The sequence below is a fragment of the Galleria mellonella genome, unplaced genomic scaffold (assembly GCF_026898425.1).
Source record: "Galleria mellonella isolate WM207_F2 unplaced genomic scaffold, CSIRO_AGI_GalMel_v1 utg537, whole genome shotgun sequence".
NCBI classification, from domain to species: Eukaryota; Metazoa; Arthropoda; class Insecta; order Lepidoptera; family Pyralidae; genus Galleria; species Galleria mellonella.
In genome coordinates, this window is record NW_026442112.1 from 1,454,847 (window position 1) to 1,473,159 (window position 18,313).

The following is an 18,313-nucleotide window of genomic DNA, read 5'->3' on the forward strand; positions in this document are numbered from 1 at the left end:
TAGGTGTGTTTTATTGTGATGAATTTTTTTAATCATGACAGGCTGGACAGGAGTCGCAACTTGGCGCTGGGAAGCGAACGACGAGAACTGTGGCATATGCCGTATGCCCTTCGATAGTTGCTGTCCAGACTGTAAGTTGCCTGGCGACGATTGTCCGCTGGTGTGGGGCGCCTGCTCACACTGCTTCCATATCCATTGCATCGTTAAGTGGTTGCACTCACAACCTCAACAACAGTGTCCTATGTGTAGACAGGATTGGAAGTTCAATAACAAGTAAATAGGTAAGTACATACACAGATAATTATACTGAATGAAATTAATATCATTAATATCTTTTTAAGAAAGTGTTCTAGGTAGTAGTAAAACTGAATATTTTTCCCAAATATTCAGTTTTCCATGTATTAATAAATAAAAAAAAAATTAAGCTTCTCACACTAATATGGTGTGTCCAATTGTTATGTTAGTATGGAAGTCTAAAAATTGTAGTCATTATTATTTCAAAATTTCTGTCCTAATATATTTCATAGCATGAAAGAGTATCAATTTTACATATGGCCAATGATTTTGGTTTCACCCTGTTAATAACATATATGTTTATTAAGTATACATGTATTTATTAAATATACTCTGTGGATTATAGCATGTTGTATATGATACATCACTGAATCTGTAGAAGAATAATTACTAAAATGTAACTTCTGAATTCAATGATACATGATTATGAAAAATATCTATTATAAATTATTAAATTTATTTTGACTCCATAAGTTGCAATATAATTTTTTTGTGGTAAAAACTGCCTAAATGGCAGCTTTATATACACCTCACTACATGATATGATATTACCTTGAAATGCCCTTAAAATCGTGTATCATTTTGAAGTTATATTTATTGTTACATATTAATATTAGTATACACTTAAAATGAACTGTTTACTAACATCCAAAACTTTTCTCAACAGCTAACGACTTTCCGAACCCTGCAGTAGATTTTAAAATAAAGTTTTAAAAGCGCTTGTAGCTTTATAAGTCTATTTGAATAAAGATGATTTTAATATATTCTGTACTTTTTAAATTAGATGATGACTACTTAAGTATTTGAATAAATGTCTGATATAGCTGGATATAAATAAAGAAATACAAACAAATAATGAATGGTTCATTTATTAACATTAAATTTGTCCTAGAATATTATTTATAATGTTTTGTTAATTAGATATACTTCTGCTTATTGGAATATATGATGATTTATCACAAAATAGTTATCTAAATTTTAGGATGTAATGGAGTACTTCTATCTCTGTTCCACTCATATTTCTACTGATAAGCAGTATTAGATTCAAATACACTCTGTTTTGCATTTTAAGCAATATGACATTTACTGTAAATTCCTGATTAATATTTCACAATTAAATAATTAATTTACCTTTTTGTCTATCATCTGTTACTGGTACACACCTCACCATCATAAATCAATACTAAAAAAAGAATAAAATTATTTTTTATTCAGTAAAATTAATGACAAACATTTTTCAATAGGCATTTTTTATGATTCTGTGGTGGCACACTGTAGTAGAACATAACAAAAATGCCTTTGACTATCTTATTTAAAATTATAATCCTAAATATATTTTTATTAATACCAAATTGAAAATAAGAAATTTTGATTTTGAAGATGGTGATAATTGACAGGTAGTGATTTTTTACAATGGATAAATATTTCATACTTATATTGAGAAATGTTATAGAAATACTGTATATAAATAGTAGAAACACGTAATTAAAACAAATGTATCTATATTATTAACATAATTAATTACCTGAATTAAATTACCATTGTAGTGGACTCTGCTAATTGAGTCCTATTAAAAATATTGGATTCAAGTATAATAAATACTCTTATAATAGCAGCTATCCATGTCTAATGACTTGGTTACTGTTAAACAATAGGTCAGAGAGTGCTTTCAAAACGGCCAACAATGGCCGCGCCATGTCGCGTGCTCCATGGACCGGTAATCTGTATTGCATTCATTCACATAGTAAACAATCACTTTTACATCATTAAAAGTGTGGGTCAACACATTGTTCGGCTGTGCACTGTACGTAAACTGGAAGACATACACAACAGCCTGTTAGAACGACAATTTATAATATTAAGTAAGGGGACGGAGGTAAAGTTACGAAGGCGATACAGTGCAATGCGACAGACAAGTAATGTTGGCGGTGTAGCGGCGTTGATAGGCACCTTTAAGCAGTCATAGTCGCGCTCTCGCGGGTACGGCCGCGTCAGTCGGCATGCGTCACGCCCGCTCGCGAGTGTTGTGAATTACGCAGTGCTGTTGTAAACGCGCTCCTTATACTATAACGCTCCTCTTATAGTATCGTACGAGTGCTTCTTCGCTTAAAAATGCTGATGGTTCAGACTAATACACAACCTATGAAGAGCAATAAACTCAAAGGACCGCCACCTGTACCACCACGACCCAACCAAAGTGTGGTGGCAGAGGCTCTAGCCAAAACGAGGAAGGCCGTTGCCGAATCGAAGGCCAACCTGTCAAAGTCTCGCACTTTACCAAGACAAGAACAACAATGCAATTCGACGAAAGCCAAAACTTTGGACAGGAATACTAAAACTAGTAAACCAACCGTATCTCCTAAACAAAATGGTTTGGCGCGCGTTAAGTCATTCATTAGAGACGTTATTAGCGATAGAAGTTCCTCGTCGGACGAGAAAAAATCAAGTGGCCAAAACTCCAGAAGAAGTTCGAGTGACAGTAGCCCGATACCGACACCGGCATCAAACAAAAGGTCAAATGAATCATTAAATTCCAAAGCGGTAAAGACATGTAAACAAATCTTAGTACGATCACTTTCCACATCGAACAAGTTAGATCAGGACGCAAAATGTAAAGTTTCAAAATCGTCCAGTTTCGCCGAAAAAACATTACCTTTAAGGAAAGCACCTCCTCCTCCGCTGTCTCCCAAACCTAAATTAAAGCCAATGAAACCATTACCTGTACAGTTAAATGTGAATGATAGTCCTAAGCAGTCGCCGGAAATAAGTCCCTATTCTACACCAGTAGATGCGAAACCTCCACAAAGTCCGATTTCAGAAGCACCCTACGCTACAGTAGAAGAAGTTCAAGAATTCGATGACAGATTACGCAACAGCCCATCGAAACAAGTCAATAACCTCACTGATTCACAGGACGGTCTTAAATGTCCTAATCTCGATGAAAATATAAACAAAAATAACAACTCGTTGGAACGAAAAACATCTCGAGTCACGGAAATGTTAATTTCAGAGCTTCTTGCGAGTAGAAATACCAATAAAAATGAAGCTAACGCTGTTATAGATAAAGGAAAGGATTCTCAGAATCTCAGCAATGGTAATGATTCTCCGGAGATCATGAAAGATATGAATAACCATGAGATGTTGATATACGAATTGCAAACTATGCGTTCACAATCAAATGTGCCTGAAACGTTAGATTCAAAAGAATTAGAGATTAATGGTCATTGCGATTCAGAAGATTCAGAAAACAATTATGCGATGTCTTCAGTAACTAGTGGAAATATGGAAACAGATGACGGATATGATCAAGCATATGCTTACATATTAGACGATGACCTAAAATCTAGGTGGGTGTAAAATAATATTTAAGACGCGTATATTCATTATTTTTTATTTTAATTATTTTGTAGAACAGCTATTTCTAATGTTATTAGTACATCGTCCGGCATTTCATGCTTAAAGTTCATCTAACTGCTTTTAACCCGGTTAAACAGTTTGTCCTGCTTGTGGATGTAAATGTGGTAATTTTTAGGTCGATTGAACAGTATTTTCTATTACTTATTGTAATGTTATAAGATGAGCTTAATCATGTAAAATCAAACATTATTTATGAAACAACGTCGTGAACTATAAATAAACTATAAACATATTTGTTTTTTATGACTTCGAAGGGCAATTTATAATTTTAATGGAAAATTATAATATGAATAACGTTGCATTCACTTAAGATGTAAAATTTTTATATCTTAAGTGTATGCAACGTTGTTATGATAAGATATTTAATCTAAAAATAATTTAGTCGGTTATAAGACGCTTAATAATTTGATATACATGCAACATAAGTTCTTAATTCCTTTGATTTAAGAACTTATGTTGCATGAATATCTTGATGCAAATGTACACACACACCTTATTAAGTGTAAAACTATGCTATTTTCCATACCTGTGACAATTCTTAAGATCATACATACATGTCAACCAAAATCTGGCAATGCCTGTATTATTTATCAATTAAAAATAAATATGAACAGTTTCCAATACCTATTTTATAATGATTAAGAAGTTCTCTTACAATGAAATATTAAACTAATCATAGAATAAATAGCACAGAAATTCATAAACTATTTCTATAGTACTTAACGAAAATGTAAACTAAGTATTGACCTGACTATAAGACAGTCTGCTGATGTCCAATAGCAGTACAAATTAAAAGTTGATTAATTAATTGAATATTTCAATTGATTAATTTCATTTAGATAGCCTTTCTGCGATAATGTTAACAAAACTTGGTCACCATTTCCTTAAGTTTTAATAAAACGGCTATATACCTCTAATTTTAGAACTACATCATATTTTGCTATTAAAATTCTAAATAGGGCGTTAGCTAGTTGCCGTGCGCAATAGTATAGAAGTAAACTTCTATACTAAATAATTTATCGTGCCCACAGGTTACGTAAGCAGTTTCGCGCTATCAGCACAATGTCACTCCAAGGTCTGCCACCCTTGCCGAAGAGTTTGAGCGGCTTCGCCGACGGGGAGCCTGAGGTGCAAGACACGTCCACTGTTAGCGACAACCCGCCCACTGACCTTGACTCTCAACTGACGTACTTGAAGAAGGAAATGGTAAGTCTAGAATATTTCTCTTTTTTATGATTTTTGTATACATGAAGGTGTTGATCTTACATTATAAATCTTAGAGTTTAGATTTGAATTGAAATAGTATTGTTTAAAAGGAGTCTTCTTACAATGAAATTAAAAAATAGGATAAAAAACAAAATAGGTAATATGGCCTTCTATACTTACTTATAATTTTTTCGAGTCATGATTTGAAAAAAATAATCATTTTTGCTGGTAGAAAACTCCCTAATTTTAATTTTATTTTATACATTGTGCTGTAGTCAGATCCAGTCATCTGTTTACAGCAATAACTGCGTAAAATTATAAATTATCTAAAAATAATGTCATTCACACCAAAGCAAATTATGTGACTACATATTAAATATTATGTATAAACGAGTCGATCGGGTTTTTTTTAAATTACTTATCATCTTTTTAAATTTAGATTAATGGTAATTTTAAATTTAAATGAGATCGTTTATCACAGCTTTTAATAAATATATTAGTATGTATATATAGTTTATGTCTACTCGCCGTCTGTTTGTGTTTTACGAGTATGTTCTACACTTTGGAGCGCAACTTAAAAGTCAATAAGTCATGTCTGTATGTATCTGTATATATACATTCACTATCACTATCTTAGTCTCTAATCTCTTATTCAATCTGGATAATTTAAATTTGGGAATTCTGAGTTCCTCACTTAATATTACTGCTAAAATAACGAAAATGGTAGAAGAAACATTGATGGAAATCTTATCTAGATAGACTGTTAAACTTCCGACAAGACTCGAACCGGTATTCCGCAACAAACTGACCTGAGTTCGTATCCAGTGTACCTATTACAAGAGGCTTATTATTGCTTGCTACTTGTTAGCAAAATCTTTTTTAAACTTCATTGAGGGTTTTTTGGATTATTGTGATTATATTTTTGGATTATATATTATTGGATGACAATGGAATGGCACCCCCCCCCCCTCTGATGGTATACATTGGCCCCCAAGTCATTGGGGTGAAAATGGTATGCTAACCCCGCCTGCGCTAACGGGATACGCTGCAAGTCACTCTAATCTACCGTTTTATAAACTTTTTTTTGAATTGGGTACATTTTGCGAGTCTATATCACCGGGTAGTTGATTAGAACTATTTTATTTAATTCCGTTATCATTAGTATTCGTGCGATTATCAACATTTGAAGATTGACTATTATAATTATAGGTTCTACAATCATCCCTGTTAGTCATCAATTTCTAAGAAACATAAAAAAACATGCTAGCTATCGGCTTGTATCTTAAAACGCTGCATGCAAAAAATTATAAGCAAGTTCTCTTTAGTATGACGTATTTAATGATGTTTATTGTTATTTTGATTTCTGAACATTGACAGGCAAGCGTGAAGTTTATAGATTTATTTATACTATAAATTTACGTTGAATTGATCAAGCATGGTATTGCACAAAGCAGTGTTAATTATACTACGCTCTTTTGTTTATCAAGAAGCTATTATTTCTTTTCAGTTGAGGATTTATGGAGCTACAAAACTTGCCCGTTTACTTGTAACGAGTTTTACAACACCCGCTCGCGCCGACGTGTTTGAAATTTCATTAAAACCAGCCACTGACCGTAAAACCGTACACGGAAATGTTTAAAAATTATGTGGGGCCGTGCCTGTAACGCGCTGTAATATGTGCCCAGGTATACGCTGAACGCACGAATGACTGAATATTTACCTTAAAATTAATAAAACAGACTTTGTAGGTACATTAAATGCACAAGGTAAAACAGAACTCGTTAATAGTACGTAAAATTAAGAATCTAGATTCTAGATGGACATGGGCATGTCAAATATATTAGAATTCGAGATATATAAATTTCATGGTATACAAAAGATACAATACTAAATGAATATAAACAAAATAATAACTAGCCTGTAAAACTGCTTCCTTGACATGTTCCAACTAATTTTCCGAAGGAGCCACGGTGAAATACGTCAGCAATTACGGACGTCGTGTGATTTATTTGGATTGTTAAGCATGGCGACTACTAGCAAAACCTCCCAAGGGGAGGCCTACGTTCAGCAGTGGTCAATTAACGGCTTATAAGATGATGATGAATTGTTAAGTAACAACTGTAAAAGTATGGCACTTGAATCGATTCCGAGGTGTCATTCCCTAAACTTATCTCTAAAATTTTTTTATACCCCTGAGGTACCAAATAAGTATACGGCCCATCTGATGGTAAGCGGTTACCGTAGCCTATGAACACTTACAATACCAGAGCGTGGAGGGAAAGGGATTGTTAGTAATGGAGTTTGACAGCCCCATTGCTAGCAATATGCAATGTATCTATTTTAATCAGGTGTGGTTTTATTTATCACCGATCTAATTGTAATCAGATAAAAATATTTCTCAAAACGACTGATTTTTTGATTTAGGTTAATTTTTCACAGTTAAATTTGAACTTAGTTTCAGTTCTTTTAATAATAATTATTTATTTGCTCGAAATGTGGTACTAATTGGTCTTAATAATTATTGTGCTATACATTTCGCTTTATCTAAAGGCATGCAAATTTTTATTTCAGCACATGCTAATTACTTTTTAGTGGCTTATATATATTAATAGCCTAGTAGGAGTCAATCCATAAATATTGACAGTCACACACATACCAAAGGTAGCAGAACTAAACAAATACAAATATAAACTAAACAAAAACAAATATATAACAAGTCAAAAACATAACAAATGGCATATAATACAACAGAATTATACGTTTACATACATACATATAAATTATATATATTATAAATTATATGTATGTATGTATGTATGTATGTAAAAAAATTTATAATGTATGTATATATTATAAATTTTTTTTAAAAAGTAATTTATTAAATAACAATTGCATTCCAGTAACCGTTTTTTTAACCGCTATTGGTATTTTATAATATGTTTTAATAGTCATTATATCACAGTTTTGTTGATGCAGTGTGGTTCTGCAGATGGGCAGTTTCAACATTGTGGGATCTCTTGATGTGACTTTATTCATATTCGAAAGTTTATGTTATATATGTATATATATATATATATATATATATATATATATATATATATATATATATATATATATATATATATATATACATTCTTCTGCGCATATTATCATCATCATCATCATATCAGCAGTTATCTGTCCACTGCAAGCAATTATCTGAACATAGCCGTCCTCTATAGACTGCCATGAAGAACAAGGCCGTTCCTCATAGCAGTTTACCATTGCCAATAGTTGCCATGCTTGGCAGGCGGGTTGGCAACCGCAGTTTGGCTTTTGGTGATGTTTTAAGAGGTATATTTCTACGCATAACAAAATTGTAAAACCAACTTCAAGCAGCTATATTTTCGAAGTAATACAATATAGAACACTTGAAGAAAAACATATGTTCCTTTCTTAAATGGCGTTTGCACATCTGCAATTCCTGATATTACAGGTGCATATAGACGTGCCCATAACATCACCTGCATACTGGTTCGGTCTCTGCTATAAAAAATATCATTCTGTCTTAGTTTTGGTCCACCATAAGTCAAATCGTCAGAAGTACCATCAGAAAGAATAATTGAATCTCGAATCAATCCATAAAGGAATACAAACATTGTAGTGGTAGAAAATGTACATACCTATTCCCACTGTAATTTTCTCTATAACAATTTTACTTATGTAATCAAATTAACTGGTCGATATCAGTACGTGAGAGATATTTAAAGAAAATTGTCATGGGAGTCTTTATATGACCAGTAGAAGCCAAAATCATATTTTATTAGAAATTCTATTTTTTTATGTTTGTTCCGGCCTCACCTAAAAACTAATTTATGAAATTGAATGTAGTTTTCGCAGTTGTATTCCTGAAGATTTAACTTAAAATCTGAAAGATGTTTTATCTTAATATCATCATCTTACTACCCTGATCTCAATTATTATTTGTGGTCGGCGTCATATGTTTTTATCCATATTACAAAAATATTTGGCTTATAGTTTTACGACCGACCACCTGCCTGATGTCAACCCTCTTTGGTAATGTATTTGTTGGTGGTTTTCGCCACCTACAGTATATAATAATAATAATAATTTATTTCAAAATAAATGTTACATTTTAAATATAAGTAAAACCCTAAATAGTGCCTAAATAAATAAATCCTGTACTTTAGGATAAGCAGTGCTCTTCCCTATACGGCATAATGACACAAAATTATATAAAAAAGAAGAAAGAAAGACAGGTATGGAGGAAAGGATTGAGGAAAAAAAGGAAGAAAACGTTGGAAATGCGTAAAGAAAATTGATAATTAAGAGTAATAAGGGACTTATTTGTGAAAGGAATGGGGGGGGGGGGGACACTGCAGTTGCAGAAACGACTGGTTCACTGCAGCGGCTCGGGAAGTTGAGTCGCATACCTGTATGCTCTTATTCTAGAATCGGACAGATTTCTAGAGAAGGTCACCCCTGACACATGTTTTATTTTAATAGGCCATCTATTTCATTGGTTCTCCTAGTTAAATATTTCTGATATTCACTCGCTCGAAGTAGCGGGTAAAGAGCTAATCTTCTGTATAAATGTAGATAGTTATCTGCGTTCCAATCTAGTATGTCAAAAAAATCTGTTCACGGCAGGTCTATTTTACGTTATACGCTTTAAATTGTTTTGAGTGCGACTTCCAGAAACCGGCGTCTCGCTATCTGTTATTTTTGTTATTTTCTGACAAGATTTCGTGTCGGCCTGCGTAGCCACTCAACGTAAGCTCACTAATCGAAAATTTTCACGAGCTATGTAACGGTGTGTTCGTCAAATCAAAATATAGCCGTCTCTATCAAAATGACGCCATTTTTACATAGTTGTTTAAAAACAATAGAATAGATACTTTTTTTTTAATAAATTAAGTAGTGTAACAATTTTACGATATTAAACAAAAATCTATTATAAGTGACATATTATTATATCTAACTTATACTGAAGAGCGGGAGGAAGGGATTGTTATTAATAAGGAGCTACTTGTCTTGCTAGCAATACACCCCGTCAGATATATTGTAAACTCCACGCAGTGTTCCTTAGAAACTATCGTAATTAATTCTTAGTGAAATCACCACGATGAGCCACCTGATTTTATTTCATCATCATCCATCATTCTTCTGTGTCTTGCCAGCGTATACCGATAGCGCAAGTGGAGTAAGCATTCCATTTTCACTCCATTAAAAAAAACTGTTGCTCTAAAAGTATTACTTATCTATACAGTTTATTTTCAAAGATACACAACTGAATAAATATTATACTTTCGTTTTTTTTTAAAGTTATTAAATAAAACTAATAGCTATGTAATTTACAATTTAAATCCTAAAGATGTATGGCAATTTATATTGGACAATCCTGGGAAATATTTGTAAATTATAACAATAGGACTTGATCGATTTACTGTAATGTCAGCATATCAATTTATTTGTAGAGATACCACCACACCAATATCAAGCAATATAAAAAAAAAATCAGGTTTTTTGATTCAACTACAAGTGTATATGTATTTTTATTGAATGTTTTGTGTTATAATTATCAATTCTGAATATATTTTGTGTTGACAGACATTACACTAATTTTGTCACAATCTTTAATTGTTTTTAGGGTTCCGCACCTATAAAGGAAAAAACGGAACCCTTTATAGGATCTCTTCGTTATCCGTCCGTCCGTCTGTCAAGACCCTTTTTCTTAGGAACGCGTAGAGGTATCAAGTTGAAATTAATACTCAGGTCTACACAAACCCTTAAAGCAGTGACAAAAACAAGCTTCTAAATCGACGTAATTAAAAGATACGTCCGTTTATATCGCATATTTTGAAATTCGCAAAGTGAATAATATAACCTATAAGGTACTTCCCGTTGACCTGGAAACATGAAATTTGACAAGATGCAATATCATATAGCACGTGTAAAGGAAAAAATAAAAAAAAAAATGTTCTTTATGATTTTGTACGGAACCCTCATTGCGCGAATCTGACTCGCACTGGACCAGCTTTTTTCTTATTAGCTGAAATTAGAACACTATCAAATTACTAACTATACGTACAGCGTACGCACACAGTCATATACCATATAGAGTAAAATTTAAATAACAGATGTTCTATAGATCTGTCATTAACACCTACTGATTAAATAAAAGCATGGAGGGGCCCCACGCACACATAAAAATGTTTGTTCTAATTAAAATAAAATCCTAACTTGTATAGCGGTGTAGAATGATTAACAATGAAACATTTATTTCTGTTGTAATATTGTTTTCAGTTTTGAATTGTATAACAAGTACAATAACAACAATAAGTAGTGAGTTGCATCCACTAATTGGACTTTCTAAGGATTTTTTTTAATAAAAATAGAATTCTAACCACGCCTGCGTTATTGGTATAGGCTGGTTGATGAGATGAGGATGAAGTCTTTTTAAACATGCTCATGATATCACCTTATTTACCCGCTACTTCAGATTTCAGAAGTAGGGAAATAGATCATTTTTAGATGATATATCAATATAAAACATATACCAGATTTTAAGTATATGTATTATAAGATAGACAAAATTTCTAAAGAATATTAATATATAAATTTATAAAGTTACAATATATATATATATATATATATATATATATATATATATATATATATATATATATATATATATATATATATATACATACATACATATATATATATATAGGTAATCTTCAATTTGACATATTTAGCCATAAATTATGTCTCTATGTCGAGCACGTCTACGCACTGAAACGTGCGGATAATAAAAAGATAAAGGCACCTTGTGGTTATACTCGATAATGGCGTTCATGACATTGCTAGGTGACACAAACGCTTCTTACTCTCAATATGTGTATAGTCTATAATTAATAACTGAATATATGTTTCAATTGATATCTTCTAACGATTAGACGTGACGAAGTCACAAGAAAAACGACTGCTAATTTTATTATTGTTATAGGGTATACAGTTTATAGAGACGATATTAATACGACTGCCCTAGAAAAAGGAGTGTATTCTTTTATTCCACCATAACTTCTAAATGCCTGAACAGATTTGGACGCATGACGTATCGTTAGAATCCTTACATCATCCTGAGTAACACCGCTGAAAATAAAAAAAAAATATGACTGCTGTACGACTTGTATACTTGTATTTACAAGTGTTTTTTTTTTTTTCTTCAGATCACTCGTTTTTTTAATTTTTTTTTTATTATATAATAATGTTCATTTTATACTATGCCGTTATACGGCCTATTATGCTTCCATAATAAAGAGCAAATTATATTAAATTATTAGACTATGAGAAAAGTATCCTGATAATTATATATTATTATCGATATAAATCGGTAAGAATATAATTTCTTACTAGCTTTTTCCCGTAGCTTTGCCCATGCGAATCAGTATATGAAATATCCTCTGTGTTATCTACTCGTGTAAGACATTTTAATGAGTAACAAAGATCCATCCATTCTCACAAACTTTCGCGTTTATAATAATAGTAGAATTACCGACGTAACCGAATGAACTATTATTGTTCATCTCGTCTAGGTCTAGAGTCTCTTGAAAATATTAATCAGTTTATTTTTCTATTTTAGTGACACATTCGTTTTGTCGATTTTGGCGCGTCTATATCCCCAAGCTTCACATACTACATTTTCATTTCCGGATTTTTATAATAAATCCAGATGGTTCTGAGTCCTCAAGCCGATAGGACATGTGTCGACGGAATCAGATATAATACCAAAAAATGCGTTAAACCTATTTTTAGCTAGGCATTTTAGTCGACAGCGTAACTTAATAAAAATAGGTTTATAGTTTTTATTCAATTTCTCTTTTAAATTATCTCAATTGATAAAATACTTGGTACTCTAGCACTGTTAATATATACTGAAATATCTGAGCGTATATAGTTCTCGACTTTAATTCGATTTTATGGTTACTTTATTAATATTGCATATTATCGTACAATTGTTGCTCGAAGACTCTTTTATAAATAGCATCTCCATCTATTCATACACATTGCGGTTCATTTTTCATTTTTATAATAGCTTTACATATTATTTATTATAACACTTAAACCACATCTCAACATACCTATCTCCGTATATGCGTGTTTTTAGATTAAATTTACCTGTTTGTACATATTTCAATGTTTACGCCTTTTCATAAATTCTCTGAAATAACCAATATACTGCACCTGTAAATACTCGTAGTACAATTATGGAACCTAATGCTCTGGGCATCTCTGTATAACTGAATGAAAGATAGGTATTGGACTTGAGAATCTGATCTAAAATGTTATTCTGTCATCCCAAATTATACAGAAATTCTAAAGTATAAGATTTGCAATTCCAAAACTATTTCTATAGACGTAATTTGTATCGCTTGCAAACCAACAAGCAAAAGCGCAATAAATTGTCGAGAGATTGTTTGGTGTAGACAGGTGTCTAATAACAGGTTTTATGGCAATTATCGTCGGTTCGCAGCCTTGAAGACCTTGTAATAATTTGCATCCCACACAATGCACGCAGTTGGTGGAGTATTTGTTGAATAATTCGTTTAATATGTTCTAATAAATTGAATTACATTACTTGGCTGACGGTTTATGATTTTAGATACAGGAATTTATGTTCCAGGCTTGACATTTCGATGACCTTATTAAAAAAGCCAAACATTTACTTGCACTCTTATTGAATACTTCTATTAATAAAATGATAATTATTGGTTTGCTTTTAAAGAATTTGTTATTGTTATGTCGCTAACCAATGTAATGTGTAGAAAAACTTGCAGCTATGGATGATTAAACTTTTTCCAAAATCTTGTCCAAACTTCGTAATGGCTATTTGGTAAGTTAGATTAATATTTTTTTCCTTGTTTCTGTATTCTTACAATACAACAAATATGAAATTTCGATAATGCAGATCCTGTAAAGTTTTACTGAACTATCTTGCTGAAATCGATATTACTGGTTATTTAAATAGAAATATTTTGTTTAATTCTGCTACCATTAGTATGTGTGTGACTGCCTTGATGAACACTTGAAGATTGATCACCACTATTACTACCAGAAATTCCACAACCGTTCATATTACCCATCAATCTCCGTATGCCATTTTGTTCACGCACATTTTGCGACACGTGTTTCACCTCTAAACGAGGCATCTTCAAGCAAATTATTAAATCAATGCTTGGACCCTAGTGTTAACCGTTCAATACCTAAACTGTAAAAGTTTGGGTGCTGTCTCAATTTATGTCCTTGACTTTAAAACACTTGAAATTAGATAACTGGTTTTTTGAATGTCAATGTTTGCTACACTTGCAAACTTGTTATTTGATATTACAACGTAATATATAGATATTAATTAGACAATCACTCTGTGCCATCGGTAATTAACAGTGTTGTCGGATTTAATCTGGAAACCTAGTGATGACATTTCATTACTAGAATATCTATTTACATGCCTTTTTCTTTTTTTTATATGAAGTAGTCAAAGAGAATTCTTTTACTGATACCGTTAAAAGACTACCAACTAAACTGTCTTTAAAAAAAAACATTAATGCTCACTTTTATACATTATCCGAGCAGTAAGTACTATATATTATTCTTATTATACAAAAATAAGAATAATATATAGTACTTACTGCTCGAATAATGTATAAATATACTATATAATAATATAGTATATCTTATATATGTGTTGGTATAGTTATTATTTATATATATTTTTAATTATTTATTTATATATAAAAATTTTATTATGTGTGTATATCAATAATTACTAGTATTGCATTTGAGTATTCTGACACTTCTCTATGGTTGAATGAGACAGAATGCTTTTAGCAATAAGTCCGCCATGTATACATATATGTACTAATGAATAAATAAATAAATTCAGTGTCAAATGCCTCTACCCTTAAGTCACAGATAAAAGAGTTGTTTCTATAGAATTCGTAGGACCTGCGTCCACACAGATAAATTTCATAACCACTTACCATAAGATGGCTATGGAGTCAATATGTTGTGTCAGTATAAAAAAAAAATGCTTAAGAACACAAATGCTTCATCTACTTTTAAAATATCGTGCATCCGTAATGAACCAAAAACACTTGACTGCTTTAGTATACGACATATCAATTGTTCACATAGTACTTACTTTTCTATCTATTCGGATTATTTTTATCCTTAATAATATTGCAAATGAGAAAGTGAATTTATTACATTTTAGCGCTTTAACATAATACAAATCGTCATTAAATTTCATCTTCATCAGTATGAAATAGCCGAACGTTGAATCCATGCCTCCCCAATATTTTCCTAGGCGAGGCACCTTCCGAGGTCTATCGATGCCATAAATAATTTTAATTAAACATAAAATTTTGCTAGTATAATATTACATGACTATGACTATGAACATGAATATGTTGTATTTTGGATGGGAAAGATCATAAATTACTTTTACTCTGGTCTGTTTTTATTTCCCGGTTACGCCTGCTAATTTGTGGGCAAAGCTAATCAGATAATTTCTTCAGGCACTTTCAAATTAGACCTGTCAGCACTTCATTCATGACTAGAGATGGGCAATCCACCTGGGTGGGTTTAAAGTCTGGTGGGTAAAAACCGGGTGTTTTGGGTTTATTGGGTTTAAACCCCATAAACACCCAAATTTTTGGGTGTTTATGATTTTGTACTTCATCATCGTCATCTCAGCCGCAAGACGTCCACTATACTGGACATAGACAATATTATTATGCAGCCTACAGAATAAAAACTTTTAATTTGATTTTGAGTTTATTAAGAAAGAGATGAAAGTAAAATGTAAAACTACAGTCAATCACTGTCAGATTCAGAGTTATTACAAGCGATGAATTGTATAGGTTCGATAGGCTCTATTTCGTCTAAACTGTTATGTTCATTTACTTGCTCAATGAAAGCTTCTAAGGTATTTTCTTCATTAAACTGAATGTCCTCGCATTCAGCTTTATGTTTAAGATTCCAGTTATAACAAATGAATGAAATTTTTTCAGTTCTTTCAGTTGTAAGTCGATTTCTTTTGTTATTATGTATATAGCCTTGGATACTAAAGGAACGCTCAGTGGCTGCCGAAGTACAGGGAGCTGATAGAATACGAATCGCTACTTTGCTTAACTCAGTGGAACCACAAATACCTTTCCACCATATTAGGGGCTCAATGCTATCTAATGAGCTCCATACAAATCCTCTGGCCCAAAAGTTTTCTTTAGCTTTATAACACGCCAAATCTGCCATTACATTTGACAAACTTAAGTGTTGGCTTAAATTGTAGATAAACTCCATACCCTTAAGTTCTTCCTCTTGAGTAAGTTCGACTCCTAGAGTCCTGGGGTCTAGAATATATGCTGCAAAATGTATTGGCCTCATTGCCATATTGCATCTTGAAGATACTGATGTTAGAATCTGCTGTTTGCTTTCTTCGCTCAATGTCGAAATCTCATTTAATGCAAAACGTATCTTAGCTTGTACATCTCTAAATGTAATGTATGTGCGATGCAAACGATTCTGGTCGCTCTCTAAGTAAAATATGCTTTCAGTGACTGGTTCCAAAATACTTATACATTCCCCTGTCTTCGTCCAGAAATCATCACTTAGAATTAAATCTTTAATATCTCTTGAAATTACCACATCTTCTCTAACTGTTAATATTTGCAAAGCTATCTTATTTGCTTTCAAACTTTTTAACGAAGTAACATGACTTCCCCATCTTGTAGCACAAGGCAATTTTAGTGTTTGTGTAGAATCTTCACCCTGCCTTGATTTTATCAACAAGGAACTTAATCGTTGACTCCTTTTAACAGTTTTTATTATATTTATGGCTTGCATAATAAACACAGTTACTTCTTGTATCTTTACAATATCTTGGCACAACAAGTTAAGGATATGTGCACAGCAACCGAGAGGAACAACATGTGGATATTTGAGTTTTGTTAATTCGAATGCCTTTTGTATATTTCTAGCGTTATCGCCAATAAGTACAAGAAACTTATTTGCTCCATACACTTTCATTACTTTTTCAACTTCTTGGCTAAGGTATTCACTATTGTGAGGATTACTTTCTGTATTCAAACTTTTAACGTATGCAGGTTGAGGTTTTGATATAAGAAAGTTTATTATTCCTTCATTTCTTAAATTAGACCAGCCATCGCACTGAAGGTGTAAGTAACTACAAGCATTTAGTTCCTCATTTAACTTAAAACGCATTTCTCTATATATTTTATCTAAGTATTTTGTCGCTAAAGCTTTACGTGAAGGTATTTTAAATTTTGGTTGCAATTTTTCGAAAAATTGTATCCATAAAGGATGTTGCACCATCGATAATGGCGTCCCTGTTACAAATATAGCTCTCGCTAATTCTGTTTTTATATGATCATCGGTGTCTTGAAACTCAGCATTTATTGTAGTGTTAGCAGACGACGAGGGGCTTATAAAAGAATCATTTGTCTCTATCTCTGACAGTCCAGACATTTTGGTTTTGGACGAGCTATCTTTTATAAGTTTCATAGAGTCTTTTAATGTTTCTGGAGATTTTGGACAAGTGATAAGATGTTGAAGCATTTTGGCAGCATTACTGAATTTGTAGACCTTATTACAAAGCTTGCAAGAAACAGACTTGTTTGGTAAAGTACGGTAGTGCTCCCATATGCGTAAATCTTTAGGTCTCCCCATTGAACCTAAAAAAATGAACGATGATTAGTTGGTCTGACGAAAATTCAACAATAGAGTGCCTATTTTTTTACAATGATTATTTCTTGTTATTTACAATAAATTTATTAAAAAAATAATAAAATAAATACAAAAAACCTTTGTAAAATTACATCTCCTCGGAGGATTAAACGCAGACGCTAGTTTATTATCGTATTGTTCTGTATTTTTCTCAGCAACTTCTTTAATTCGATTAGGTACTTACGCATATTATGTTAAAAATAAATATCTAGTACACATCTTAGGCTATCCACCATTATTATCCAATGACGACTCTCAGCTAACTATGCACTATCATCCAAAATAAACGTGTATGGAAAATTTTATCCCAGTCGGTTGAGGATTGAGGATAATTGCATCAACATACGAACATACCTACATACTTTTATTTACATAACGCAAGCTAAATAAAAGCTTGTAATAATACATCTAATTTTAAGTTAAAATTGTTAAGTGATCATGATATAATTGTATCATTCAAAAATCCACTTACCTTTAATTATTTCTTGTTAAGTATAAATATTATTTCAAATCTGCTTTAATATGCACTTTTTTACTGCTTTTCCTACCTAACACGTTACCAGGAAGTCACGTTACCAGAGTCAGAGTA

General features: G+C 32.2%; 1 protein-coding gene across 2 annotated transcripts in view; it reads left to right on the top strand.

Moving 5' to 3' along the window:
• LOC113512359 (anaphase-promoting complex subunit 11-like) overlaps positions 1 to 18,313 on the top strand; it is a 75,686-nt gene that overhangs the window by 334 nt on the left and 57,039 nt on the right. The window contains exons 2-3 of one of the 2 annotated variants that reach the window (XM_052898786.1): positions 42 to 281; positions 4,743 to 4,879. In XM_052898786.1, coding sequence (XP_052754746.1) covers positions 42 to 277 — 236 coding nt within the window. In that variant the 3' untranslated portion in view covers positions 278 to 281; positions 4,743 to 4,879. Of the gene's footprint in view, positions 1 to 41; positions 282 to 1,981; positions 3,642 to 4,742; positions 4,918 to 18,313 lie in introns of those variants that run through there. The other variant, XM_026896189.3, reaches the window with a different exon arrangement.